Source organism: Tursiops truncatus, chromosome 19, assembly GCF_011762595.2.
Source record: "Tursiops truncatus isolate mTurTru1 chromosome 19, mTurTru1.mat.Y, whole genome shotgun sequence".
Taxonomy (NCBI): Eukaryota; Metazoa; Chordata; class Mammalia; order Artiodactyla; family Delphinidae; genus Tursiops; species Tursiops truncatus.
Window position 1 is genome coordinate 52305140 of NC_047052.1, and position 22675 is coordinate 52327814.

The following is a 22675-nucleotide window of genomic DNA, read 5'->3' on the forward strand; positions in this document are numbered from 1 at the left end:
CAGGCCACCTCCTCTCAGGCCACCTCTCCCCCTCCTTTGCCCTCCTCCCTCCCACATCCTCTCGAGCCTCTGTGCAGAACCTCCACCGTGTCCCCTACAGCATCCTAGGTTTCCTCCATACTCCCCAGTCCCCCCCCTTCCATTCTCATCCGTGGAAGCCTCCTCCTACTTTTACATCCTCAATTCACTTCATCACACACCCTTCCTTCCGCCTCCTTTTACTTGCAGCTGCATTTCATTTACATTCCCTGCATCCTCTGTCTGTGCTCTCCCTAAACTGCCTAAATCCCCACCCCCAAATTCTCTTCACATTTCCTGCATTGCCTCCTTACCCCATTTCTCCGCACACGCTACACCCGCTCTATGCTTTGGTGTTCCCCATTTCCCCCCACTTCAGTGTCCCCCCGCCGCCGTTCCATTCTCATCCTGTCACCCTCCTACCCAGACCCTCTAACCCCACCCCTGCCCTAGTGTTCGCTACCCACGCAGCACCCCATTCATGCGCCGTACTGCTGACTACCTGCCCCGCAGGAGCGCGCACAATGCTCTCCCCCAAGCCATCCCTCGGCGACCCTGAGCGGCCTCTGGAGCTCAGCGGCCAGCTCTTGTTCACCAGATCCCACACACAGAGACTGCAGCAGCATCGACTCCCTCCACCCCCACCCTGAAGGTCCCTCTCACACACCCAGCATCCCACAGCCCAGAGCCTGCTGCTGTACATAGCGCCCCCCTCTGGTACTCAGCCCCTCCCCGCGTACCATCTCCACCGGCCTCTCCAGGGCCTGCACACGGGCCCCCACGCGGGGAAGCCAGCCCCCTCCCATGCTGAGAAGCGGCACACACAGGCAGATGCAGCTCCCGGTGCAGAAGCTCAGCCGTGTCTCAGCACACGTGCCCCACACAGGCATAGACCCTCAGGGGGCAGGGAGAGGGGCGCATGGGGATGGAGACACACGGAGTCACTGGTGAAGGGGGGGAGCTGTCGGGGAGAGGACAGGCCTGGCAAAGGAGGGTGGGTGTTGGGAAACATAGCCGCAGTCCCTGGGACAGACCCCCCCCCCCCAAACACACACAAACACACACGAGTCCCTAGACAGCCTTGCTATCGCTCCAAGTCACACACAGTGACAGACGTCGTCAAACACGGACACCCAGATAGACACAGTTGGGGGGTGGGCTGGGAGCCCACCATCTCTCCATTCCTCTCTCTCTCTCTCTCTCTCTCTCTCTCACACACACACACACACACACACACACACACACACACAGGGCTGCAGGCAGGCACACACGCACGCACACCAACACAGCCACAGGGACACACGCACAGTCTCACAGTGACACGCAGCGGAAAAAGAGGAGGGGAGGGGAGGGGAGGCCGGGGGCGGGATGCGTGTGTGATGGGGGGGGAATGACTGTGAATGGGAGAGAGGGGTATGAATGGGGGGACTTGCCAACTCCTTGAAGGGGTGTGGGGATACAGGAATCAGAGAAACGCGGGCCTGGGGTGTAGGTGCCTGAGCGGAGGGCTCCAGAATGGGGGCGCTAAGGGTGGCAGGAAGGACAAGTGGGGCCCGAAACCCGGAGTGGAGTCCGTTTGGAGGGCCTCCCTTGGAGGAAGGTCTTGGAGGAAGAGCTGAAGGGGGCCTGGAAGGGCCTGCGAGGGGCCTGGAGAGTGTGTGTGTGTGTGTGTGTGTGTGTGTGTGTGTGTGTGTGTGTGTTGCGGGGTGCTCGGGGAGAGAGGCCCAGGGAGGGGGATGAGAAAAAGAAGGGTAGAGACAAGGGGGCCGGAAAGGCTTTAGTGCTGAGAGAAGGTTAGGGGAGAAGGGCGGAGGGGGCGGCTTGGGGGCGGGGGAGGAGTCCCAGGGATGGGGGATTTAGCGGCTGGGGGAGGGTCGTCACAGCGGGCTGGGGCCTCCTGGTCGGGCCGCGGAGAAAAGGGGCGGCGCGCTCCGTTACCTGTAGATATACCAGACGCTGCGCCGCCGGGGCCCCAGGGCCGGCCAGCTGGAGGAGAGCGCGGGGGGGCGGCTGCGGCAGGGAGCCCCCACCGGGGCGGCCCCCGAGACCCCCGGCGCCGCCGCCCGCAGACAAAGCCATCGCCGCCGCGGCCCCGGCCCCGGGCCCGGTCCCGGTGCCGGCCGCCCCCGCCGCCGCCGCCGCCGCCGCGTCCCCGTCCCCGCTCGGCCGAACCCCCGTGTCCGGGCCCCCAGGCCCCGCCTCATGCTGACCCGCGCCGAGAGGGGGGAGGGGGAGGGGGCGCGCACCCTCCCGCGGGAGGGAGGGCAGGGCCGGGGGCTCACATGCCGGGGGGGCGCGGGGGCGCGGGGCGCGGGGTCGGGCCGCGGCGGGAGCGAGAGGACCGCGGACGGCGCCGGCTTCAGCACCGCGGACAGCTCCGGAGGCGGGCGGCGGGCGCGAGGCTTAACCCCTTGCCGTCCTGCGCCGGGCGGTGGAGGGGGCCGGGCAGGGGGGAGGGGAACGTGGGGGCCCCCTTGGCGGGAGAAGGGGGAGGGGCGAGGCGCGGGGGGGAGGAGAAGGGGGAGGCACTTCCGGTCTGGCCCTCCCCCTTAACCCTCCCCCCTCCAGAGCCCTCCCGCGCAGGTGCAGAGCGAGGGAGAGGGGGGAGAGGGACGCACAACATCACACAAGATGCCTCGCAACCGCGTGCAGGGACGCGCGGACCAAGCCCCACTTCCCAAGCAGGGACAACACGGTGAGGGGGACTCCAGGAGGGGACACACAGCCCCCCACCGCAGACAGACACACAGTGCACCCCAACACAGTCTGGAAGGGCCGGAAAGGGAAGGCCAGGACGTTCAGACTGGGCGCCAGAGCAGTGAGAGACACCCCTCCCCCCAAAGAAGTCCAGGCGGAGGGACATCCACAGTCCACGGCTCACACGAGAGCCGCAGACCCCCAGGGAGAGGAGAGAGGGCAGCACAGGCTAGGAGGACTGTACAGCTCCAGCTGGGACGCGGGGTCACAACACAGGCCAGGGCACCCCAGACAGGGGGCCGGAGAGCAGGGGGGGAGGCAGGAGGAGAAGCTCAGACACGCCGCAAACACAGCAGCACATGCCAGCGGGCACGAGAGTGGAGGAGAGAGAAGAAAATGCACTTGACGAGACAGAGCTAGAGAGAGGAGAAGGAAGTAGCTGAGGGCAAGAGGGACCGCCCCCATCCAGCTGTAGAGCAAGCGACCCCCAAACCGAAGCCAAGAGGAGACCCAGAGAGACACTGACAGAGACAAGAAGCAGAGGCTGATGGGAGACTCCGGGTGGGGTGGGGACCTCGATACTCACCCAGTGCCCAGAGCCGGAGACGTGCCAGGCGAACACGCACAATGGTCAAGCGCCTCGGACACTTGGGGCGCAGGGTGGGACCCCAGTCCCGCCCTCTCTTCTCATATTGTCATTTCTCCCTCCCCCCCAACATCCATCCCCACTGGCCAGAACACAGACACATAGGTTTGGACACATTTAATGGAAGGATGCTATGAACAAGGAGACCCTTCCCTGGATTAGGGGGAGGGGTGGGGGAGGGGAGGATTCATCTTTCAGATGCCCAGTTACGACCATCCCTCCCCCACAGCCTTGCCCTTCTGGAAGCTCAAGCCCTGGAGTCCTCCCCTCTTCTGCCCTCCCCTCCCCCAACACCCCAGGTCCTGAATTCCAGATCAGACAGGTGCAAATGCATGCACACGACTTTATCTGTTAATGCGCACACACAGTGACATGCATGAAGAGGGACAGGCATGTGCAGAGAGCCCCCTGTCCACATGTGGTAAGCAGGACATTGCTGGAAACACTGGCCCTCATTCTCAGACACACAGATTCAGGGAGATGTGCAGAGCCAGCCGCACGATTAGCCACAATCGTGCCCCCGTAAATGACAGCCACAAACGCGCCCATCTGTACAGAGCAGGACAGACCCTCTCGCTGTCACGGGCATATGTGCAAGGCTAGACCTCTAGGGGCCTCCAGCCACACATGCACACAGACACGTGTCATGCACACCTACAGAGACACACGGGCAAGAACACACTTGGGGAATCCGTACAAGGATGCTCGTCTGTGTAAGACGTTCACTCACAGGGAAACTTCAGCTCCGGTGGTGCACACACACATCCACACAACCCCCAGGCACCCCTTCCTTCCCGTTCCTAACCCCACCCCCCCTTCCCCTCCCCTCTCACCTCCCTGGGCCAATCCCATCCATTAAGCTTCAGAAGCAAGTCAGCCAGCAGCCAGGGAGGGGAAAGGTGTCAGTGTGCCTTCTCCCCGCCCCCACCCCGCCTGGCCCAGCTCTGCCCGCCCCCCTCCCTACGCCAGCACAGGATGCAGACACTTCTGCTGCACAGGACTGCACAGAGATGTGGCACATAAAGGAGACCAGAGCCTCCAGCCAGCCATACACACGAGCTCCCTAGCCCCCCAGGCGTCCCCACCTCGCCCCGATCCATTTCATTGGTCTCTGGCTACACCAGAGCTGGGCAGTCTCGGTGGCTGCCAGGGACGGTTTGGGATTGGGCTATGTAGTCTGAAGCTAAGTCTGCCTTCCCCCACCCCTGGATCAAACTTCAGAGGGAACAGATGAGAAAGGGGGCTTCGAGGCGGTGGAACTATTTAAAAGGTGGAGTGTAAGGGAGTGGGGGTTGGGGGGGCGCCCGAGGGTGTAAGGACATTTACCTTGGGGCATCAAAGCTGTCGTAGGAGCCCACGGTATAATGCCGGAATAGTCTCTTTGCCTTGTCACTTCGGCTTTCTGCAGGGGGACAAAGGATGACCTTGGACCTGCACTCTGGAAACCATGGGCCCACCCCCTGGGGTCCTGGCCCAAGCCTTCCCATCTACCTCCCAGCACCCCACCCCCATCAGGAGGGGGAAGGGAAGGGACATGAGAACCTAGAGTAAATCGGGGACAATTGGGGGTTCCTCGTTACCTTGCTTTGCCTCCTGGGAGCGGTTGGCCACCTCTTCCAGGCAGTCAGAGGGGAACCAGCCGATGCGACCTTTGACCTGGCCTTCCCAGAAGCCTCCTTCCCCGATGCTAAGCACTAGATGGGGAGCAGGGACATAGAAACATTTCTCATTTCTGTGCTGCCCACACCCCCACCCGCTCCCAACACTTGATGCACAGCATTTCCAGAACTCTCAGCACCTAGCACAGAACCTGGCCCAAGGGCATCCTTAATAAATGTCCAAGGAAGGGGGAGATGCAAATCATGTCGCTTCTGCATACTAGCTTCCTGGACCCAGTGGGGACATCAAAATGGCACTGGGGAAAGGGCTGTGTCCCATGACGTCATCCTTGGAGGCTAGGGACACGTCCACAACTGGTTCTCATCTCCCCTGGTGACCAGTCACAACTCAGTTATTCCAAAATTTCCCTAAACCCTCCTCGGCTCCTAGGTCAAGTTCTACACCCCCATCACTGCCCCTGCCGCCTCCTGCAGCCTCCTGCAGCCTCCTTGCCACTTAATCTTCTGTCATCTGTTCCCAGACCCCTCCTTCCATTTCTCTTTGCTTCCCCTGGCTCTAGAAGGGACAGTAGAGTCACCTCTTTCCTTCTGTCCACCGCTCGTTACTGGAGGCCACTTCCTGCCACCCTCACCCCTTAACCATCAAGCACACGTTGACCGACAGCAAAGATGGGCAGCAGGGGCAGCTAATGTTTATCCAGCTCTCACTCGGGGCCAGGAGCCTAAGTGTGGGGGGGAACACTTTCATTCACCCCATTTTACTGGTGGAGAAACTGAGGCTCAGAGAGCTGAGGTCAACTGCTCAAGGTTCTGCAGCGTGCAGTCGACAGAGCCTGGATTTGAACACGGCGCTGTTTCCAGAGCGGATATTTTTAGTCATTCATGTTTTGCTACCTCTCTGTTCCAGCACTTCGCTGCTGCTGTTTCTATGATGATGAGGGCGACAGCAACAAGCCCGAAGTCATCCGTCTCTCCAGCATCTTTCACAGCTCTGTTCCCACTCGGCCCTTCACATCCTTTGCTCACTTCATCCTTACACCTACCTGCTAGGTAACAACTGATTTCCCACTTCAAAGATGAACTTGAAGCTAGAGCGTAACGACCTCTTGCCCAGGGATGGCTCAAGCCACGCTAGGATTGGGGTTGGGGCCATCTGACGCTCTTCCCTGCACAAAACACCTCCTCTGAGAGGGTCTGGGGAACCCACATGGAGGAGATGCTCAAGGTCATGGAAGGGACCAGGAGATGTGCGTCAAGGCGTCTGGGTTCTGGGCTAGCTCTGCCACGTCTGGCTGGGTGGTCTTGGAATCAAGCATTTGTTCACTGAACAAATACGTATTTAGTGCCAGTCAGCTAGGAACTGGGTGGGGCTGTTGGACACACTAAATGTGGTTCCTGCCCTCACGGAGCTTCCAGACGGGCAGTCATTAGAGGTATAACTCTCCAAGTGACCCCATGATTGGAAATTGAGGTCAACGCTTGAGGGACAAAGGAAAGGGTATTTGGAGAAAGGCCAGATGGGAGTATAGAAATCCGACGGCAAAGGGGGACCACGAAGGTGTCTCAGAGGATGTGACATATAGGCTGAGACCTGAAGGATGCTAGGAGTGAAGGAGGCAATGAGAGGAAGGAAAGGTTTTCCAGGCAGAAGTAACAGCATGTGCAAAGGGTTCGTTGTGGAAAAGGACTTGGGGGACTTCCCTGGTGGCGCAGTGGTTGAGAGTCCGCCTGCCAATGCAGAGGACACGGTTTCGAGCCCTGGTCTGGGAAGATCCCACATGCCTCGGAGCAGCTAAGCCCGTGCACCACAACTACTGAGCCTGCAGTCTAGAACCCGCGAGCCACAACTACTGAGCCTGCACGCCACAACTACTGAAGCCCGCGCACCTAGAGCTCGTGCTCCGCAACAAGAGAGGCCACCGCAGTGAGAAGCCCGCGCACCTCAGCGAAGAGTGTCCCCTGCTCGCTGCAACTAGAGAAAGCCTGTGTGTAGCAACAAAGACCCAACACAGCCAAAAATAAATAATAAATAAAATAAATAAACTGGAAAAAAAAAAAAAGGACTTGGGGCATCTGAGGAATGGAGAGGAGGATGTGGTCCCTGGAACCCTGTGGGTGAAAGAAAGAGTAGGAAGAGGTGAGGTTGGTGGGCGGGCAGAGGAGGGGTTCGCAGGCCAGGCTAAGGCGCTAGGCTTTGGTCCTGAGAGCAGAGGGAACCTGCTACCTTGTCGGGCTGCGGCAAAGCTCAGTGACATTGTGGATGTGGCTGTGCTTTGAGGCAATTAAGCATCTTTTAATGAATGGAAAGGATATGAAAACAGGGAAGTGTGTAGAATTGCTGGGCTTGACATTCAGAAAGACACATGGAAGATACAGCCCATGGCCCTCTGCCTGTGCAAAGGTCCCTCACACTTGGCCTCAGCTTCCCTTTCTTCTTTTGCATCCTTCAAAGCACAGACCTGACCCCACCCCCAGACCCACCCACCCACACACAAACACACACACCCATACACTCGCTCCCCAGGCTCGGTGCCTCCAGAGGCACTGCCCCTGCCCCCCCACAGTTAACTCGGGCATTTGGTCATTCATCCATTCATCCCTTCACTCAGCAGGTGTGCACTGAGGCTTCCTGTGTGCTGGGTCACAGAACTGGGCCCTGGTGACCCAACCCCTGGTGACATGTGACCTTGTCTTCGGGAACTCAGGCGATAGGGAGACAGACTACGCAAGAGATGCAATTACACAACCTGCCTGATACTCTGATCCCCGCACATGCTTCAGGGCCCACTTAAAACTGTCTCCTTTGGGAGGACACCCCCCTCCCCCAGCTTCCTCGGTGCCCAGGGTCTCTCTCTTCTAAGTGCCCGTAGTGGGGGTCGCCTATGGTAATGACAGCTGGCGCTCGTTATGTGAGAATCATTGTTCTAAGGGCTTTACAAGAACTGACTCTAATCCTCCCATTGTACAGACAAGGAAACTGAGGCCCAGAGAAGTCACTCACCTGAGGTCGCCCCGCTAAGAAGTGGTGGAGCTGGGATTTGAACCCGATCAGCATGGCTCTCAACCACTACGCTACTTGTCTCCTCTGCAAGCCTAGAATCGGGCAAAGAATGGCTTCCCCATCTCGAATTAACTACTGCAGGGCACTTCCTGTCTCCAAAGCACCACTCTGTCCAAGAACATGCGTCCACGGCCCTGCGAGGGGCGAAGTCTGCACGTGGGGGATACCGCCATGGTTTTACAGATGAAGACAGGAAAACCGAAGAAAGGCAAACCCCCATGACAGCAGCCGCTATTTAGGGAGCCCTCAGCACGGACCGGGCTTCGCACACTGGCCGTCTCATCAGAGCACGGGCACCCCGTGTCTCAGGTGAGAACTCCTGGCAGAGGCAGGAGGCAGAGTCAAGGCGGTGTGACCTCTCTCTCCAAACACGATAGCGGGAAAGACCCTGGGCTCAGCTCGGGACCTCAGGCAAATCATGTCACCCACGCGAGGCTCTGCTCCTTCAACTGTACGATGGGCTCCTGACAGCTGCCTGGAAGGGCGATCGTGAGCGAGATGGGACCTCGCAGGGGAAGCGCTCCGGCCCTGCCCGCCGGCGTCAGCTTCCCACGAATGCTCATCGCCCCTTTCTTGCCTGGACACCGCCTCCTGATGGCCTCATCCCAGCTACGCTCTAAGCTCCTCCGAGGCGGAAGGGGCATCTAGGTGCCTCTGAGTGTCCGGCGTTCACTGGACATTCTAGGTGCTGGGGGCCTGTGTGCCAGTGGCCCTTCCTGAAGGCTTAGTTCGCCCGCCTGCCCCGTGTCCACAGCCCCGCCGGGCGCTGCCCTTTACCTTTGATCTTCTCGCCCTTGCTTAGGGAGATCTCCCCCTCGGCTTGGGCCTGGTAGGACTTCACAGCCATGAAGGAACGTCCGGGGACCGCTGAGTAGAGCTTCCGGCGTCTCCCGCGGCTGCCCAGGGAGCCCCCGGGGCCCCCGGAGCCCCCGGTGCCCCCAGCTGGCCCTTCCCGGGGTGTCCCGCTGGAGCTGCGTACACAGAGGGTGTGAGAGGCAGGGGAGAGTGGAGGGAGGGGGCACCTCTGGGAGAACAGGGGTCCTTGGGTCGGGGCAGGTGGAGCATCAGAGCGGGAGGGGGTCTGAGTGCCTCTTCCAGCTCTGGCGGCCCCAGGGAGAGAGGGCACCTGGGGGGTCCAGCCCGGCTCCAGCCCTCCTTCCTGCCTCCTGGCTTCCGGCTCTGTCCCCTCCCACGGTCCTGCATGCCCTGCCTGGTGCAGCTTCCTGAAGCTGAGCTCCGACTGTGTCATCCCTGGCTCACGAGCCTTCAGCGACTCCCGGCTTCCTCCTGGGTTGAGTCCAACTCCTCTGCCTGCCATCCCTGACCCGCCATGATCTCCCTCCCGCCCACGTCCTCAGGACAGGCTGGCCAGCCACAGCACCCCCTTCCCGTCCTCCTCTAGCCAGCCTGGCCTCTTTACCCCAGGATGCCCCCTGCCCACCCTCCCCACCTCTGGTCTCATCTCCAAGCTTGGAAACCCCTCCCTGACCCCCTCGCCCACCCCCTCTCTGTTTGGCTTCCTCTCACCTTGCCCCGTCTGTCTGTCTGTCCAACATGTCTTTTGGGCACCTCCCGCCCAGGCCCATGGAGCAGGTGCTCAGCTAAACGCTGGTGCGCTTGGACTTGGGTGCAAGACTGTGGCTCACGGTGCCCTCACTGCCTCAAGGGTTAGGAGAGGGGTCTGGTAGTCTGGGGCTGGGACCAGTGAGGTGGGTGGGTGGGGGACCAGCCATGTGTGGGACAGGAGGGAGGCAGCTGGGATGGCCCGGGGTGGGGCGTGGAGCTGTGGCTCTGACGAGGGGATCTGGCTGGGATGGGGTCTGTGGGAGCAGGGCTGAGCCCTTCCCTACCTGGGCCGTCCACGCGGCTGCCTCTTGGCCTCCTCGGGATGCCTCCCTCGGGATGGGGAGCGGGCCCGGGCGCCCCGGGGGCTGCTGGCACTGCGGAGGGTCCCACTGCTGAGCTTGGTGCTGGGGGCCGAGGGCTGCGGCTGGCCCTGGGGCCCTGAGGTAGGGCCGGGGGCCCCGGCGGACGAGGTCCCCGGGGCGGCGAACACCATCCAGTCAGGCAGGGCCATGCTGGTATCGCTGTTGGCCCGCAGCAGCGCGGGGGGCACCGTCAGCCCCACGCCGGGGGGTCCCCGTCGCCGGGCTGCGTACTTGGGGGACTCCTGGAAGGGCACTGAGGGGGCATGGCGGCAGGAGGGCAGAGGGAGGCAGAGGCAGGTGGGGAGGGCATGCGGGTGAGAGACGGTGGCGGGGGAGCGTGAGGGGAGAAAGACAGAGATAAGAAAGAGTGCGGTGCCTGGAACCCCACCCCTGCCGCTGCTCAGGTGTATTTGATCCCATCCCGGCCCCCACATCAGGTTCACTGACTCCCCAATCCCACCATGCACCCCCAGGCCCACAGCTTCTCCCCTTAGCTCACTCACCCACGTCCTGTTCTCGATGGTTTCGGATCAGCTCCCCAAGTTCAAAATTCCCAGCAATCACTGCCACCTGGCGGGAGGGGGTACAGGGAGCCCAGGGAGGAGAGAGAAAGAGACAGAGAGAGAGAGAGAAAACAGGAAACACTGTGAGGTCTATGGCCAGCTGTCCCCCCAAACCTTCACCCCGGTAACTTCGTCCTTCCTCCTCTCGCTGACCAAGTGCCTCCCTCCCAGCACCCCAAAGTCTCCCACCTTCCCTACCCCCTCTGTGTTCTTCATGCCCCCTCCCAACCAGCCCTGACAGCCCCAGACCTGGAAGGGGGTCTGGCCGCTGTTATTCTTCACATCCTTGTCGGCTCCTCGGTAGAGAAGTATCCTAGCACACGTCTCCTGATGGTCAGGGGCACAGGGTGAAAGGGGAAAAAAAACACAGTTAAGGTCACCATGAGTGGACACAGACACTGTGCTAAGAACTTCCAGAACCATCTGATGGAAACCCGTCCCGCCCTGGACAGCAGCCGCTTGCCCTTTAAATGCGGCCGGTCCAAACTGAGAGGTGCCCGTGCATACGAAATACACACCGGACCTCAAGGACTTGGCATGAAAAACGTAACTGAAACATCTCTAATATATTTTCTCCATTTTTTCAAAAGTCCTTATTGAATTTGTTACAATATTGCTTCTGTTTTATGTTTTGGTTCCTTGGTCACAAGGCATGTGGGATCTTAGCTCCCGGACCAGGGATCGAACCCACACGCCCTGCATTGGAAGGTGAAGTCTTAACCACTGGACCGCCAGGGACGTCCCTCTAAAAATTTTATGCTGATTACACATCGAAAGGATAATAGTTTGGATACACTGGGTTAAATAGAATATGCTACTAAAATTAATGTTACCTGTTTTCTTCCTTTTTTTAAAAGTGGCTCCTGAGACATTTAAAATTACACGTGCGACTCCGGTTATAGCCTATCGGACAGCGCTAACCGAAACGCTGTCCAGGGGTTTTATTATTATTATTATTTTATTGAAGTATAGTTGATTTACTATGTTGTGTTAATTACTGCTGTACAGAAAAGTGATTCAGTTCAGTTACACACACACACACACACACATCCTTTTTTAAAATTATTCTTTTCCATTATAGTTTATCATAGGAGATTGACTATCGCTCTCTGTGCTATACAGTAAGACCTTGTCGTTTATCCATTTTATATATAGCAGTTTGCATCTGCTAACCCCAGCCTCCCAATCAGGGGTTCTCATCTTCAGCACTAGTGGTATTTAGGGCCCAGACAAATCTTTGTAGCGGGGGTGGTGGTGGTGTGTGTCATCCTGCGCATCGTAGGGCTTTGAGCAGCATCCCTGGGCTCTACCACTAGATGCCAGTAGCACTCCCCTCCCCAGTCGTGACAACCAAGGATGTCTGCGGACACTGCCAGATGTCCCCTGGGAGGCAGAAGCATCCCGTTTGAGAGCCACCAATTCAAACCTCTTGGAGGGCTGACTATGTTGCCTGTCTGGTGCTCAGCACTTTCGAGGAGGTAGCCACCGAAGGGCCCAGCAATTCCAAGAGATGGAAATTATTGTCCCCATTTTACAGATGAGGAAACTAAGGCTTCAAAAGGAGCTCAAGGTCATGTGGCTGGTGACGACCAGCACTCGGATTTGAACCCAGCTTTTTCTGAGTCCCAAGCCTTGGCTCTAATCACACTCTGCTAGACGTAGAAGGAAGGGGGCAGTGGGGCCAGGGTCAGGCAGTGGGGGAAGGGATGTCAATCACAACATGTCACTCTCTCTCACGCTGTGGGTCAGACCCAATGTCTTTGCCCTGGCCTAGGAGGCCCCTGCTGATCTGCCTGCCCTGCCCCTCCACGCCCCCCAGCCTCACCAACTTCATCTTCTACCACTTTTCCCTGCTCCCCATGCTCCAGCCACACTGGCCTCCTTCCTCTGACAAGCACGCTCCTGCCCCAGGGCCTTTGCACCTGCTGCTTCCTCTGCTTGGAATTCTCTGCCCCTAGATCTCTGTACAGCTCACTTTCTCCCTTTCCCACTTGATTCATGTTTTTGCTCAGATGCCACTTCTTCAGAAAAGGTCCCTCTGACTATCCTGTTGAAAATAACCCCTTGTCCGGTTCCCGGCTTTATTTTAATTTACATGATACCTGCTATGTGCCGGGCATTCTTCTAAGCCAGAATTAACTCATCTTCCTCATAACACTGCCTCCCTGAAACTATATTTCTATGTTATTCGTCTCTAGCATCTCTCCCCCACTACAATGTCCGCCACCACCTGGCACAGTGCTTGGCCCGTAAGAGCCGTTCGATAAACACTTGCTGGGTGAGGGGATGTCCTCTCCCTTCATCTTGGCCTGGCCAGATGCAACCTGGCCCCCAGCTCAGCTCCACTCCAGATCCCCAAGATGCTGATTTAACCAGAATTCACAAAACACCTGCTTGGTCTCACCCTCTTCACGTGACAAACCCATCAAGGATGCTTGGACGGGTCCATCCTACAGGACAGGCTCAGAGAGGGCAAATCCATGGCCAAGGTCACACAGCCAGTCAGTGGGGCAGCTAGGACTCAAACCCAGCCTTCTAATCTTAGTGCTCATCTATCTCCTGTGAAAGCACAACTCCAATTGCCCAAGTCCAGCGGCCCTCCGATTGGACAGCAAAGTTAGCCTGGTTCGTTTTCTGGATGTGTTTGTGAGTGCGAGTGTGCGTGTCCATGTGTGCACATGCTGTCTCCCCAGCTAGACTGTAAATTAGTGCCATGTGTGTTTTTGCATATCTGCCAGCCCCCACTGCCACCTTGCCTAGCACAGGCCCAGAGCATCTCTTTCAGCTTAACCAGCAGTTCACTACACTCCTAGAGAACCTCACATTTACTGGTGCGCTAGCACTTATCTCACTGTATTGCAACTACTTGTTTACACATCTGCCTCTTCACCAGACAGCGAACTCCCCCCACCCTCCCGAGGACGGGCGCCGTGCGGTGTCTGATGCATCTCACAAGCGGGCACACAGTAGGCGCTCAAGCAATGTGCACGGGAAGGATGAGGATGGAGGATGTGGCGTTGAGTCATTCAAAATTCAATTCGTTCAAGTCATTCATTCATTCATGGAGTCATTCAATCTATCTCGAAGCAAATACCTGTTGAATGTTCTGAGTTGGGTGCTGTGCGTGGTCTTGGGGGAAATCAAGGCATCTGATCCCTCATTCATTCAATCATTCATTCACTCACTCATTCATTCAACAAAGAGACATCTAAGCCTACTATATGCTGGGGCCTTGGGACAGCGATCGATCAGACTTAGGCCCTACCCCCTGAAGAGCTCACAGCCTGGACATGGGCTTGATCTTCACCACCAGAGGCTAGACGGGCATGCCAGGAGGCCAGAGGGGCAGAGAGTGAGGAAATCTTTCAGACCCAGCTCTGGGCCTTGGGAAGCTTAAAGTCTGGGAGGGAAGACAAGGGGAGAGAAAGTCGGAAAAGAACTTGCGTTTGTCAAGCATCTATTTGCTAAGCACCAAGCCGAGAGCAAGCAAAACATTCACACCCTTGATCCTTTGCAAGGTAGGTGTTACGGACCCATTTCACAGATGAGAAAGGAGAAGCACAAGGCGGGGAAATGGCTGGCTCATCCGACCCGCTTAGAGTAACTGTTCCCTCTGTATAACTACATACCTGCTACATTTTCCCTGTTCCGATTACTGGTATGGTTTCTGTCTCCTGACCTGATCCTGACTGATAACAGCAATGATCATGATAATAATAATTATTATTTTTATAGCTGCCTTCTAGGGGTGAGCACTTAATACACATGACCTTTCATCCCCTTCAATCAGCTGACGTTATTCCCATTTCTGAGAGCGGGACGGAACCTCAGAGAGGGGGCGGGACTTGTTTCGGGCATCCTGGCCTGCACACAGGCTATTGAGTCAGAAAATCCGGACACGAGGCCCGTGTCAGGGAGTAGGAGAGACAGATGCACTGGCGGGGGGTGGGGGCGGGGAAGTGACGGCAATCTGACAAACTCTGAGTTCTCCCTCTGCGGGGCGCAGAGCAGACGGCTTGCTGCCACAAGGCAGCACGTGGCTACCTGCCACGTCCTGGCACTGCAAGTTCTGATGAGGCAGAAGGGACTGGGGCTGTTCTGGAAGACTTCCTGGAGGAGGGGGAAGAGGCTGATGGATCAGCCACACATGCCAGGCCCTGGCCTCCGAAGTCCCTGCAGCAACCGTCTAAGGGCAGGAGCCTTGGGAAGCAGGTGGGGAGACAGACACCAGACGGGAGGCTGACCTGCCCAGGATCGCCTGGTGCACAGGTGGCAAAGTGACCGGGGTGAGCAGGCTAAGAGCCTCGGCTCTTGCCAACCCAGCTGGCCACTACATCACAGCTGGAGTGGGTACGCGAGACCCCCCCCCACCCCCCGCCAGTTCTTTACTGTTCACCTCCACTCACAACTCCTGAACTGCGGACTGTCCACCCAGCCCTGAATTGCTACAACTTGCGACACACTCTTGTCCCCTTCAGGGGTTGTGGTTTGGCCTTTCCCCTGTCCCCTGCAGTGGGTGATGCTCCCCTGGCAGCTGGAGACCCATTAGAAATAGGACCCTCGGGGATTAACACATACACGCTACTATATGTAAAACAGCTCATCAACAAGGACCTACGGCATGGCACGGGAGCTCTACTCCGTATTCTGTAATAACCTATATGGGCGAAGAACTTGGAAAAGAAGGGATGCATGTCTACGGATAACGGAATCACTTTGCTGTACACCTGAAACTAACACAACATTGAATGTCTGCTCTACTCCGATATAAAATAGAAATTAAAAATTAAAGCAATAGGACCCTTGGAGTTTCTTGCACTTCCAGGAGCAATCCCGACTCTCTCCCCTCTGGCTTTCCGGCACAGGCTACGCCCTCTGCCTGCAACACCCTTTCTGCCCTCTTCTGCTTGGCCAACTCATCGTCTCAGCACTGATGGCACGCCCTCCAGAGAGCCACCTTCACCCCAGCCCCAAGGCCAAGCCCAGCCGTGGGCGCCCACAGGGACCTGGATTCCCGGTGACCGCCCTCCGAACACTCGGGATCATAACGGCAGGGTGTGTCCCTGATGGAAGGGCTGCCTGTCTTAATCACTACTGTGTCCTCAGCACCCAGGTCTGAGCCTGACACAGGGAAGGTGTTCAGGAAATATCTGCTGAATGAATGAATGAAATAGTGAAAGAACAGAGGGCACGGGGAGGCTGGGAGGCTGGAGTCAGGAGGAGGGCCCGGGGCGGGTGCTGCAGGGCAGACCTTATTGTAGAGGGCGCAGATGTGCAGGGCCGTGTTCCCCGAGGCGTTCTGGGCTCCAGGCTCAGCCCCATAGAAGAGCAGGTGTTCCAGGTGCTGAGAATGGCCCCTCTGGCAGGCCTGGAGAGGATTGGGAGTGGAGGAGGCTGGAACAGACCCACCTGGCCATGGCATCTGTCTGTCTCCTTCACCTCGAGGTCAGGAAGCTGTACATCCACCTCCCCTTCTCCTTTCAACCCCCATTCCTGCTTAGGAACTCACGCCGCCAGCTTTGCAAGTCCTTCCAAGGCCCAGGGCACTGGGCTGGCTCCTCGGGAGGGTCGAGCGGCCATCCCCACTCATCTCAGGGATCGAGGTTTCCAGGTCCCACGCCATCCCCGTTAGGTTCCCGGTGTGGACGCCCTCATCTTTTCCTCTTTGGGGACCGTGCTACTCCCACCCCTCCCCTCTGTGAGGACCCCAGCATCTGGAGCCCTAGCTCCTTGGACCGGGGTCCCTGATCTCTGGCCCCCTCAGGGTCCAGCAAACCACCCATGCAGCCCCCAGCCCCTCCTGGCCGAGTCAGGAGCACCTGGTGGATCTCCTGCCAGCCGTTCTCATCAGCTATGCCCAGCTGGGCCCTGTTGTACAGGAGCAGCTCACAGCAGCGGGGGTCGCCCCCCACCATAGCCGTATGGAACAGAGGAGTCAGCCCCCGGCGGTCCTTGTAGTTGGGGGAACCCCCAAGATCCAGGAGCGCCTAGGAAGGGAAAAAAGAAGACAGTCAGACACGTACTGGCTCATGCTGAAGGGCCAGTGGGGAGGGGAGTCCTGGGTAACCCACACTGGCCAATGCCAGAGCTGGTTCTGCCACGATGCCCTTGAGCGACCTTGATACTGGCCCTTCCCCTCTCAGAGCCTCTCGTCCCTGTGAACTATGAAGGGATTGGGAAGATGCCTCCAGAGGACCCTCCCGCTCTGAAATCCTGCCCAACCTTCCCCCATGGGCGACTACGTTCGGGGAGCCACTGAAGGAGCCTAACGCCTCAGTGCCCACCTACTCAACAGGCTGGTTCGGGGGACAAATGAGAGAACGGAGTCTGGGTGCAGGATGGTCCCTGGCTGGGCGGGAGGTGCTATCAGGACCAGGATCCTGAGGACGGGGCACAGAAGGAAGTCTGGGAGGGGGCAAGCCTGGGTTAAAGCCACTTGGCCAGCCTCGCAGGGGCTGGGGGCTCGGGGGCAGGGAGCGGGCCCGCTCTAGTAACAGCTCCGGGCCTGGAAGGCTGGCAGCATCGAGCACGTTAGGAAAGCCCTGTGTGGGGAGAGTCTGCGGTGGCACTGTCCGATAGAACATTCGCAACGCCTGTGGTGACGGCAACAGTCTACAGGCGCACGATCCAATGTGGCAGCCGCGTGTGGGCTACCGAGTGCTTGCACGTGGCTAGTAAGCCTGAGAAGCGCAAGTTTTGATTTTAGTGCATTTGAATCCGTTGACATCTACACAGCCCCACGTGGCTGGTGGCTGCTGGACTGGACAGCGCAGGCCTGGGGGGAGGGGTGGGTGCGGGCAGGGGCGGGGTCTGGGGGAGGGGTGTACATAAAGAGGGTCTGTCGGTTCCAGGGCTGCAAGGCAGACCTCTGGGGCTGGTGTTCGGGGATCTTCAAGAAAGGGGTGGAGGAAGCAGGAGAGGCTCCGTTAAGCTGGAGCGTCTATGAATCCTGGTGTTTATCGAGAGCTTGGGGGCGGTCTAGCCTGCCCTGTGTATGAAGAGGGATCAAGTGCCCTCGGGTGGGGGGAAAAGAAGCCCGTTTTTAAATTAGACCGGGCGAGCGGACTCCGTGTATGTATTTTGAGGGCCTACAAGGTTTGTCAATCTGGGAAGGCACATTCTAGACGCTGCACTGGAGGAGGGGGCTGCGAGAGAAGGGGGTGTGTTTGGGGGGTGAGCTGCTAGGTTGGGAAGGGTAGGTGGAGGGGCTGAGGGCCAGGGTCCGGAGGAAGCAGATGAAGGGGCTGTGTCTGCAGGGTGTGCATGGTGGAGGGTCTGTATCTGGGGGCACAGCAGGGAGCTCACTCTGCATTTTAAAGGCCACCAGGAGAGTCCACAGGTCAGGGAGACGGAGGTAGGTGTTGGTGTAGAGCTGGGTCGGAGGGAATGGAGAAGTTCTGGGTGTCAGGAAATTAACATGATCTACCTGCGTGTAGGGCGAGGGTCCACGCGACCATCAACTACAGCTGGTCATGAGCCCTGAGCTGGGGCCGGGGGGGGGGCGCTCCTGGAGGTCCCAGGAGGGTGTCGGCGGACTCAGTCAGAGTAGCAGCAATGGAGGAGAGGTGGGGGAGGGGTCTGGGTCAATTGGCCCAGTGCAGTCTGGGCGAGAAGCATGGTAATTTGGGGGCGCCTCTGAGCTCTGGGGGGGGTCCCGGGAGGATCTAGCACCTCACCGTGAGAGCGAGGCAGTGACGGGCACACGCGGCCTTGTGTAGCGCTGTCATGCCATCCCGGGCCCGGAAGTCGATGTGGGCCCCGCCCAGGCACAGGGTTCGAATCACCTCTACAGAGCCTTCTGTCTGGGCAGCCAGCGTCAGGGGGGTCTCTGGTGGGGGCGGACGGGAAAGGCCGGTCACATGCAACCCCTAGGCCTTGTTCTTAACTCTCCAGCCCTCCCAAAGTGCCCGGCCCCCACCCTACCTCCAGAATCCGAGTCATGATAATTGGGGTCCAGCCCCTTGTCCAGCAGCCGTGCCACCTTATCGGATGTCCCGAGCTGCACGTACTCCAGGAACTTCTTCAACCCCGTCTGAGGCATAGACAAGAGAAGACAGGCCGGTCAGGAAGGAAGGGAGCAAAGCTGGGCTCTGGAGCAGTGCTGTCCAGTGGAAATACACAGGAAGCCACACACGTCATTGAAAAGTCCCTAGTAGCCGCCATTTTTTTTAAAAAAAAAAAAGGAAGGGGAACTTTCAATTACATTCAAATTCACTTTAATGACCTCTTTTTTTTTTTTTTTTTCCTGCGGTACGTGGGCCTCTCACTGTTGTGGCCTCTCCCGTTGCGGAGCACAGGCTCCGGACGCGCAGGCCCAGCAGCCATGGCCCATGGGCGCAGCCGCTCCGCGGCATGTGGGATCTTCCCGGACCGGGGCACGAACCCGTGTCCCCTGCATCGGCAGGCGGACTCTCAGCCGCTGCGCCACCAGGGAAGCCCCTGACCTATCTTTTTAATCTACTGTATCTACAATATTACCGTGTCAGCAGATACTCCACATGGAATTTATTAATGAGCTATTTTACTTTTGGGGGTCCCGAGTCTCCCAAATCCAGCGTGCATTTCACACTCACAGCGAGGCTCCGTTCGGACCTGCCACACTGCAGGTACCCAGGGGGCCGTATGTGTCTGGAAGCACCTGCAGTGGATGGTACAGGTCTGGACGGATGGAATATTTTGGGGAGGACAGAGACAAAGGCACGGTGGAGTGGGGATGGGGATGAGAAGATGCCCGGGAGCTTTCTTCCCAAGTGTCAAGGATCCTTCACTTCACTTCTGACCAAAGCAGCCCCCTGGCTTCTTCCCGGCTTTTGGGGGACCAGAGGAGACGCAGGGGACATATAGTCTGAGGACTGGAGGGCAAGGAAGCAGGAGGATAAACGTGGCTGGGGAGGAGAGCATCCTTGGACCTGGTAGAGATTTAGGCTCTGGGATTGTGGGAACCGCAGGGTGTCTATGAAACAGTCCCTAGGCAGCGGGATGCTAGATGTCAGAGTCACAGGCCAAGGAAGGAGGGCCCTGAGGGGATATAGGGGACCTAGGAGATGAGAGGGGAGAATCCAAAGATGAAGAAGGTGGAACCGAGGTGGAAATGGTGTGAGCCTGGGCAGAGGCACAAGGAGGAAAGAGAGGAGATAAAAAAGGCTATGATAGGGTTAGCAGGGGCACTTGGGGTTGTTCCAAATGTGACACAGCATCCCAAGTTACGTGGGGGACCCTGGCAGAGGCAGAGAAGGCTTGGAGGGCTGTTGGGAAGAGATAGGAGAGAAAATGGTTGGGCAGGGAGCTCCAGGTGGGAGGGCAAGTGCCAGCAGGGTTCTCTCACCTTCGTGTGCAACTTGGCCAGCTGCTTCTCATCCAGGTTGGTCTGTTTGTAAACTCGGGTCTTGTATCGGAACTGAGGCCAGGGGTGGGGTAAAGGGAGAGACAGAGACTCAAAATCAGGGGTCTGGACCCCCTTCTGAGCCAGGAGTCAACTCTGGGTCAGGGTGGAAATAGCCCCAGAGCCTTGGCTGGGTGGGCAGAGCGGTGCTAGGCCACCAGGGGCATGTGGACTGCAACCCCTAGGGAGTCTGGACCCCATGGAGAAGGTTCTAGAATACCTACTGTAATTGGGCATCCTTTCCCACTTTGATTGATAACGGGAAGCTTGGGGCTGGAAAATGACTTGCCCAAGGTCACTCCACCGGTCAGAGGCAGAAGGCACGGTAATTTGGACTCAGGCCTCTCTGGCTCTGATTCTTAGGTGCCCCCCGAATCCAGAAGAGCCCACTGGGTTTTCCCTTGCCAAGGTCTTGGCTGGGAGAAAAAACGGGGAGGGGGCAGATGTGTCTCAGGACGTGTCTTCTGTCATCTGTGAAGGGGCCAGGAAAGCTGTGGGCCTCACCTCCAGGTAGGGCACCCCCTTCTCGAAGGACTGGGGGTACTCCCGCAGCAGCCGTTCCTCCTCCAGGAAGTTGGCGTCGCGGCCCGACGTGGCCGGCTGGAACAGGCCGTAGTTGAGGACATCCTGCAGGCTCTCGCTCAGGGCACAGAGCACCTGCTGCTTGGCCGTCCAGATGGTGGCATCTGGGTTGAAGCGCAGGCATTTCTGGTGGGGGAGGCAACAGGAAGGGGCCTGAGGTGGTGTGGGAAGGGGCTGTGGGTGATTCCAGGGACAGAGTGGGTGTTGGGGGCAATACGTGGGGGTCTGGAAATTGGGGGCCACGTGTAAGGACACCCAGCACCAGAGGCCTCCCCGTGCAGGCTCGGGTCCCTCTCCCGCCCCGCCCCTCCTCCGCCAGCGGGCTCACTGTCTGGTGCAGGTCAGGGATGCCAATCCTAAAGACCATCATGCTGAAGTGGGCGTCGTCTGGGACAGACATGGAGCGGCCCTGGAGGCCTCGAACCGAGGCCAGGCTACCAGGTCCCCCGCTGCCCCGGCCCCGGGTCCCCCGGGGGCCTCTCCCGGGCCCGTCTGGGGAGCTGTCGGACTCTGAGCCCCCCTCGGGACACTCGCTGGCACTGTGGCGTTCCTCGTCCTCGCTTGACGCGGGGCTGTGGGTCATCATGGGGCCACGGGGCGACGGGGGACGGCAGCATCACAGGCGGCTGCGGGGGGCCAAGGGCGGCTGTCAGACTAGGAACCCAGACCCCCTGGAGGCCACAGGCGCACTCAGTGGACAAATGGTCAAGGGTAGCCGCCCCACCCTGCCCGAGGGAGGCAGGAAGGAGGCTGGACACACCCCCCAGACACTCCTACAGCCTCCAAGCTCTAGCTCTAGCGCTCTCTCTCTCTCTCCCCCCCTCTCTCGTGCACACACACACACACCCCAACCCTGCCATGCTTCCTGCACGTCTCCTTCCCTGCCCTTGGCCTTGCTCGCAGCCCCCCGCCCCTCCTGCGCCCCACTTTGCCGCTGACCCAGCGTGGTGGTGTCCCAGAAACCGCAAAATCACCGCGGGAGCTACTGGCCCACTTTGCCAGGCCACGGATAAGGCAGCTAAAATTAGCTGAGGACAGACAGGTGGGCGACCCACCGGCATCCTGCCCTCCTGGCCCCAGCCAGGGCCCTCACCTGAGATCCTCCCATCTTCCTCCTGGATAACTGGGGTGAGGCTGAGATGTAGTAATGGGGAGAGGATAACTGGGGTGAGGCTGAGATGTAGTAATGGGGAGAGGATAACTGGGGTGAGGCTGAGATGTAGTAAGGGGGAGAGGATAACTGGGGTGAGGCTGAGATGTAGTAAGGGGGAGAGGGAGGTGCCTTGAGCCTAGGGTGGAGCTGGTGACTTCGCTGAAGTGTGGCTGACAATGTGTGCAGAGGGCTGCTGGGGACCCGGTGTCCCAGGGGGCAGGGGCACTGAGATGGGGGTGTCACGGGGCAGAGCACCATGCAAGGGGTGTGCCGAGGGAACCACAAGAAGTTGCCTGTGCCAGTTTCTGGGGGCTTCTTGAGAGGGTGTGTGTGGGGGTGGGGAGGCTGGCCCTGGGAGGGCTGTCCAGGTGACAGCCACCCTGTCGGCGCACGGTGGCTGCAGATGACCTGTGTGTTTGCGGCCTGGCGCTGCTGGGTGGGTGGATTGGCATTGCCTGGTACTACTGGTGGCCCCACTCTGAGGGAGACTGGGGGGCTGGGAGGGAGGCTAAGAAGGGGGGTGAGACTCTGGGGGACTGGGGTGAGAGATCCTCTCCAGAGCCCCACTATTCTTTGCCCCTGAGGGAGTCTTATCAGGGTGAGTCCCAGATGGGGTCCTTTTCTCTCATTTTCTCCACCCCCCCACCCTAGCACCGGAAACCAGAATGTCTGGTCTTGTCCCTCCCCCCCCACACCAGGCCCGGCTCCTGCACGTTGCCATGGAGACGGGAAGCAGTGGTGGGTACTGCTGACTTTGGGGGAGTGGGGATGGGCTAGGGGGTTGGGGGAGGGAAGACAAACGTGTGGCGGGGAGGAGAGTTCCAAGAGCTGTGGGCGAGCTAGTATCTAGCCGTGGGCAGGCCGACCCCTCCCCCAAGCGTGGCCACGGCTTCGAAGCCCCCTCCCCCTCTAGGTACCCCGCAGAGCTGCCCCTGCCTTACCCTTGCGGAAACCCCGGCCTCCTCCTACCCTTCCACTCCACATCCCACCTCCGGACCTGGGGCTGGCAGCCACTCCCCCTCCGCT

General features: G+C 58.9%; 1 protein-coding gene across 1 annotated transcript in view; it reads right to left on the minus strand.

The window, feature by feature from the left end:
* The window catches only part of SHANK1 (SH3 and multiple ankyrin repeat domains 1), a 43253-nt gene extending 22097 nt beyond the window's left edge, over positions 1 to 21156 (minus strand). Inside the window, exons 1-13 of the mRNA XM_073796676.1 lie at positions 20825 to 21156; positions 20419 to 20622; positions 19858 to 19929; positions 18456 to 18564; positions 18209 to 18360; positions 16352 to 16519; positions 15784 to 15900; positions 10782 to 10859; positions 10473 to 10539; positions 9892 to 10222; positions 8819 to 9012; positions 4942 to 5055; positions 4688 to 4763 (exon numbers count right to left, since the gene is read on the minus strand). Coding sequence (XP_073652777.1) covers positions 4688 to 4763; positions 4942 to 5055; positions 8819 to 9012; positions 9892 to 10222; positions 10473 to 10539; positions 10782 to 10859; positions 15784 to 15900; positions 16352 to 16519; positions 18209 to 18360; positions 18456 to 18564; positions 19858 to 19929; positions 20419 to 20622; positions 20825 to 21082 — 1940 coding nt within the window. The 5' untranslated portion in view covers positions 21083 to 21156. The remainder of the gene's footprint in view (positions 1 to 4687; positions 4764 to 4941; positions 5056 to 8818; positions 9013 to 9891; positions 10223 to 10472; positions 10540 to 10781; positions 10860 to 15783; positions 15901 to 16351; positions 16520 to 18208; positions 18361 to 18455; positions 18565 to 19857; positions 19930 to 20418; positions 20623 to 20824) is intronic.
* Positions 21157 to 22675: the final 1519 nt, after the last annotated feature.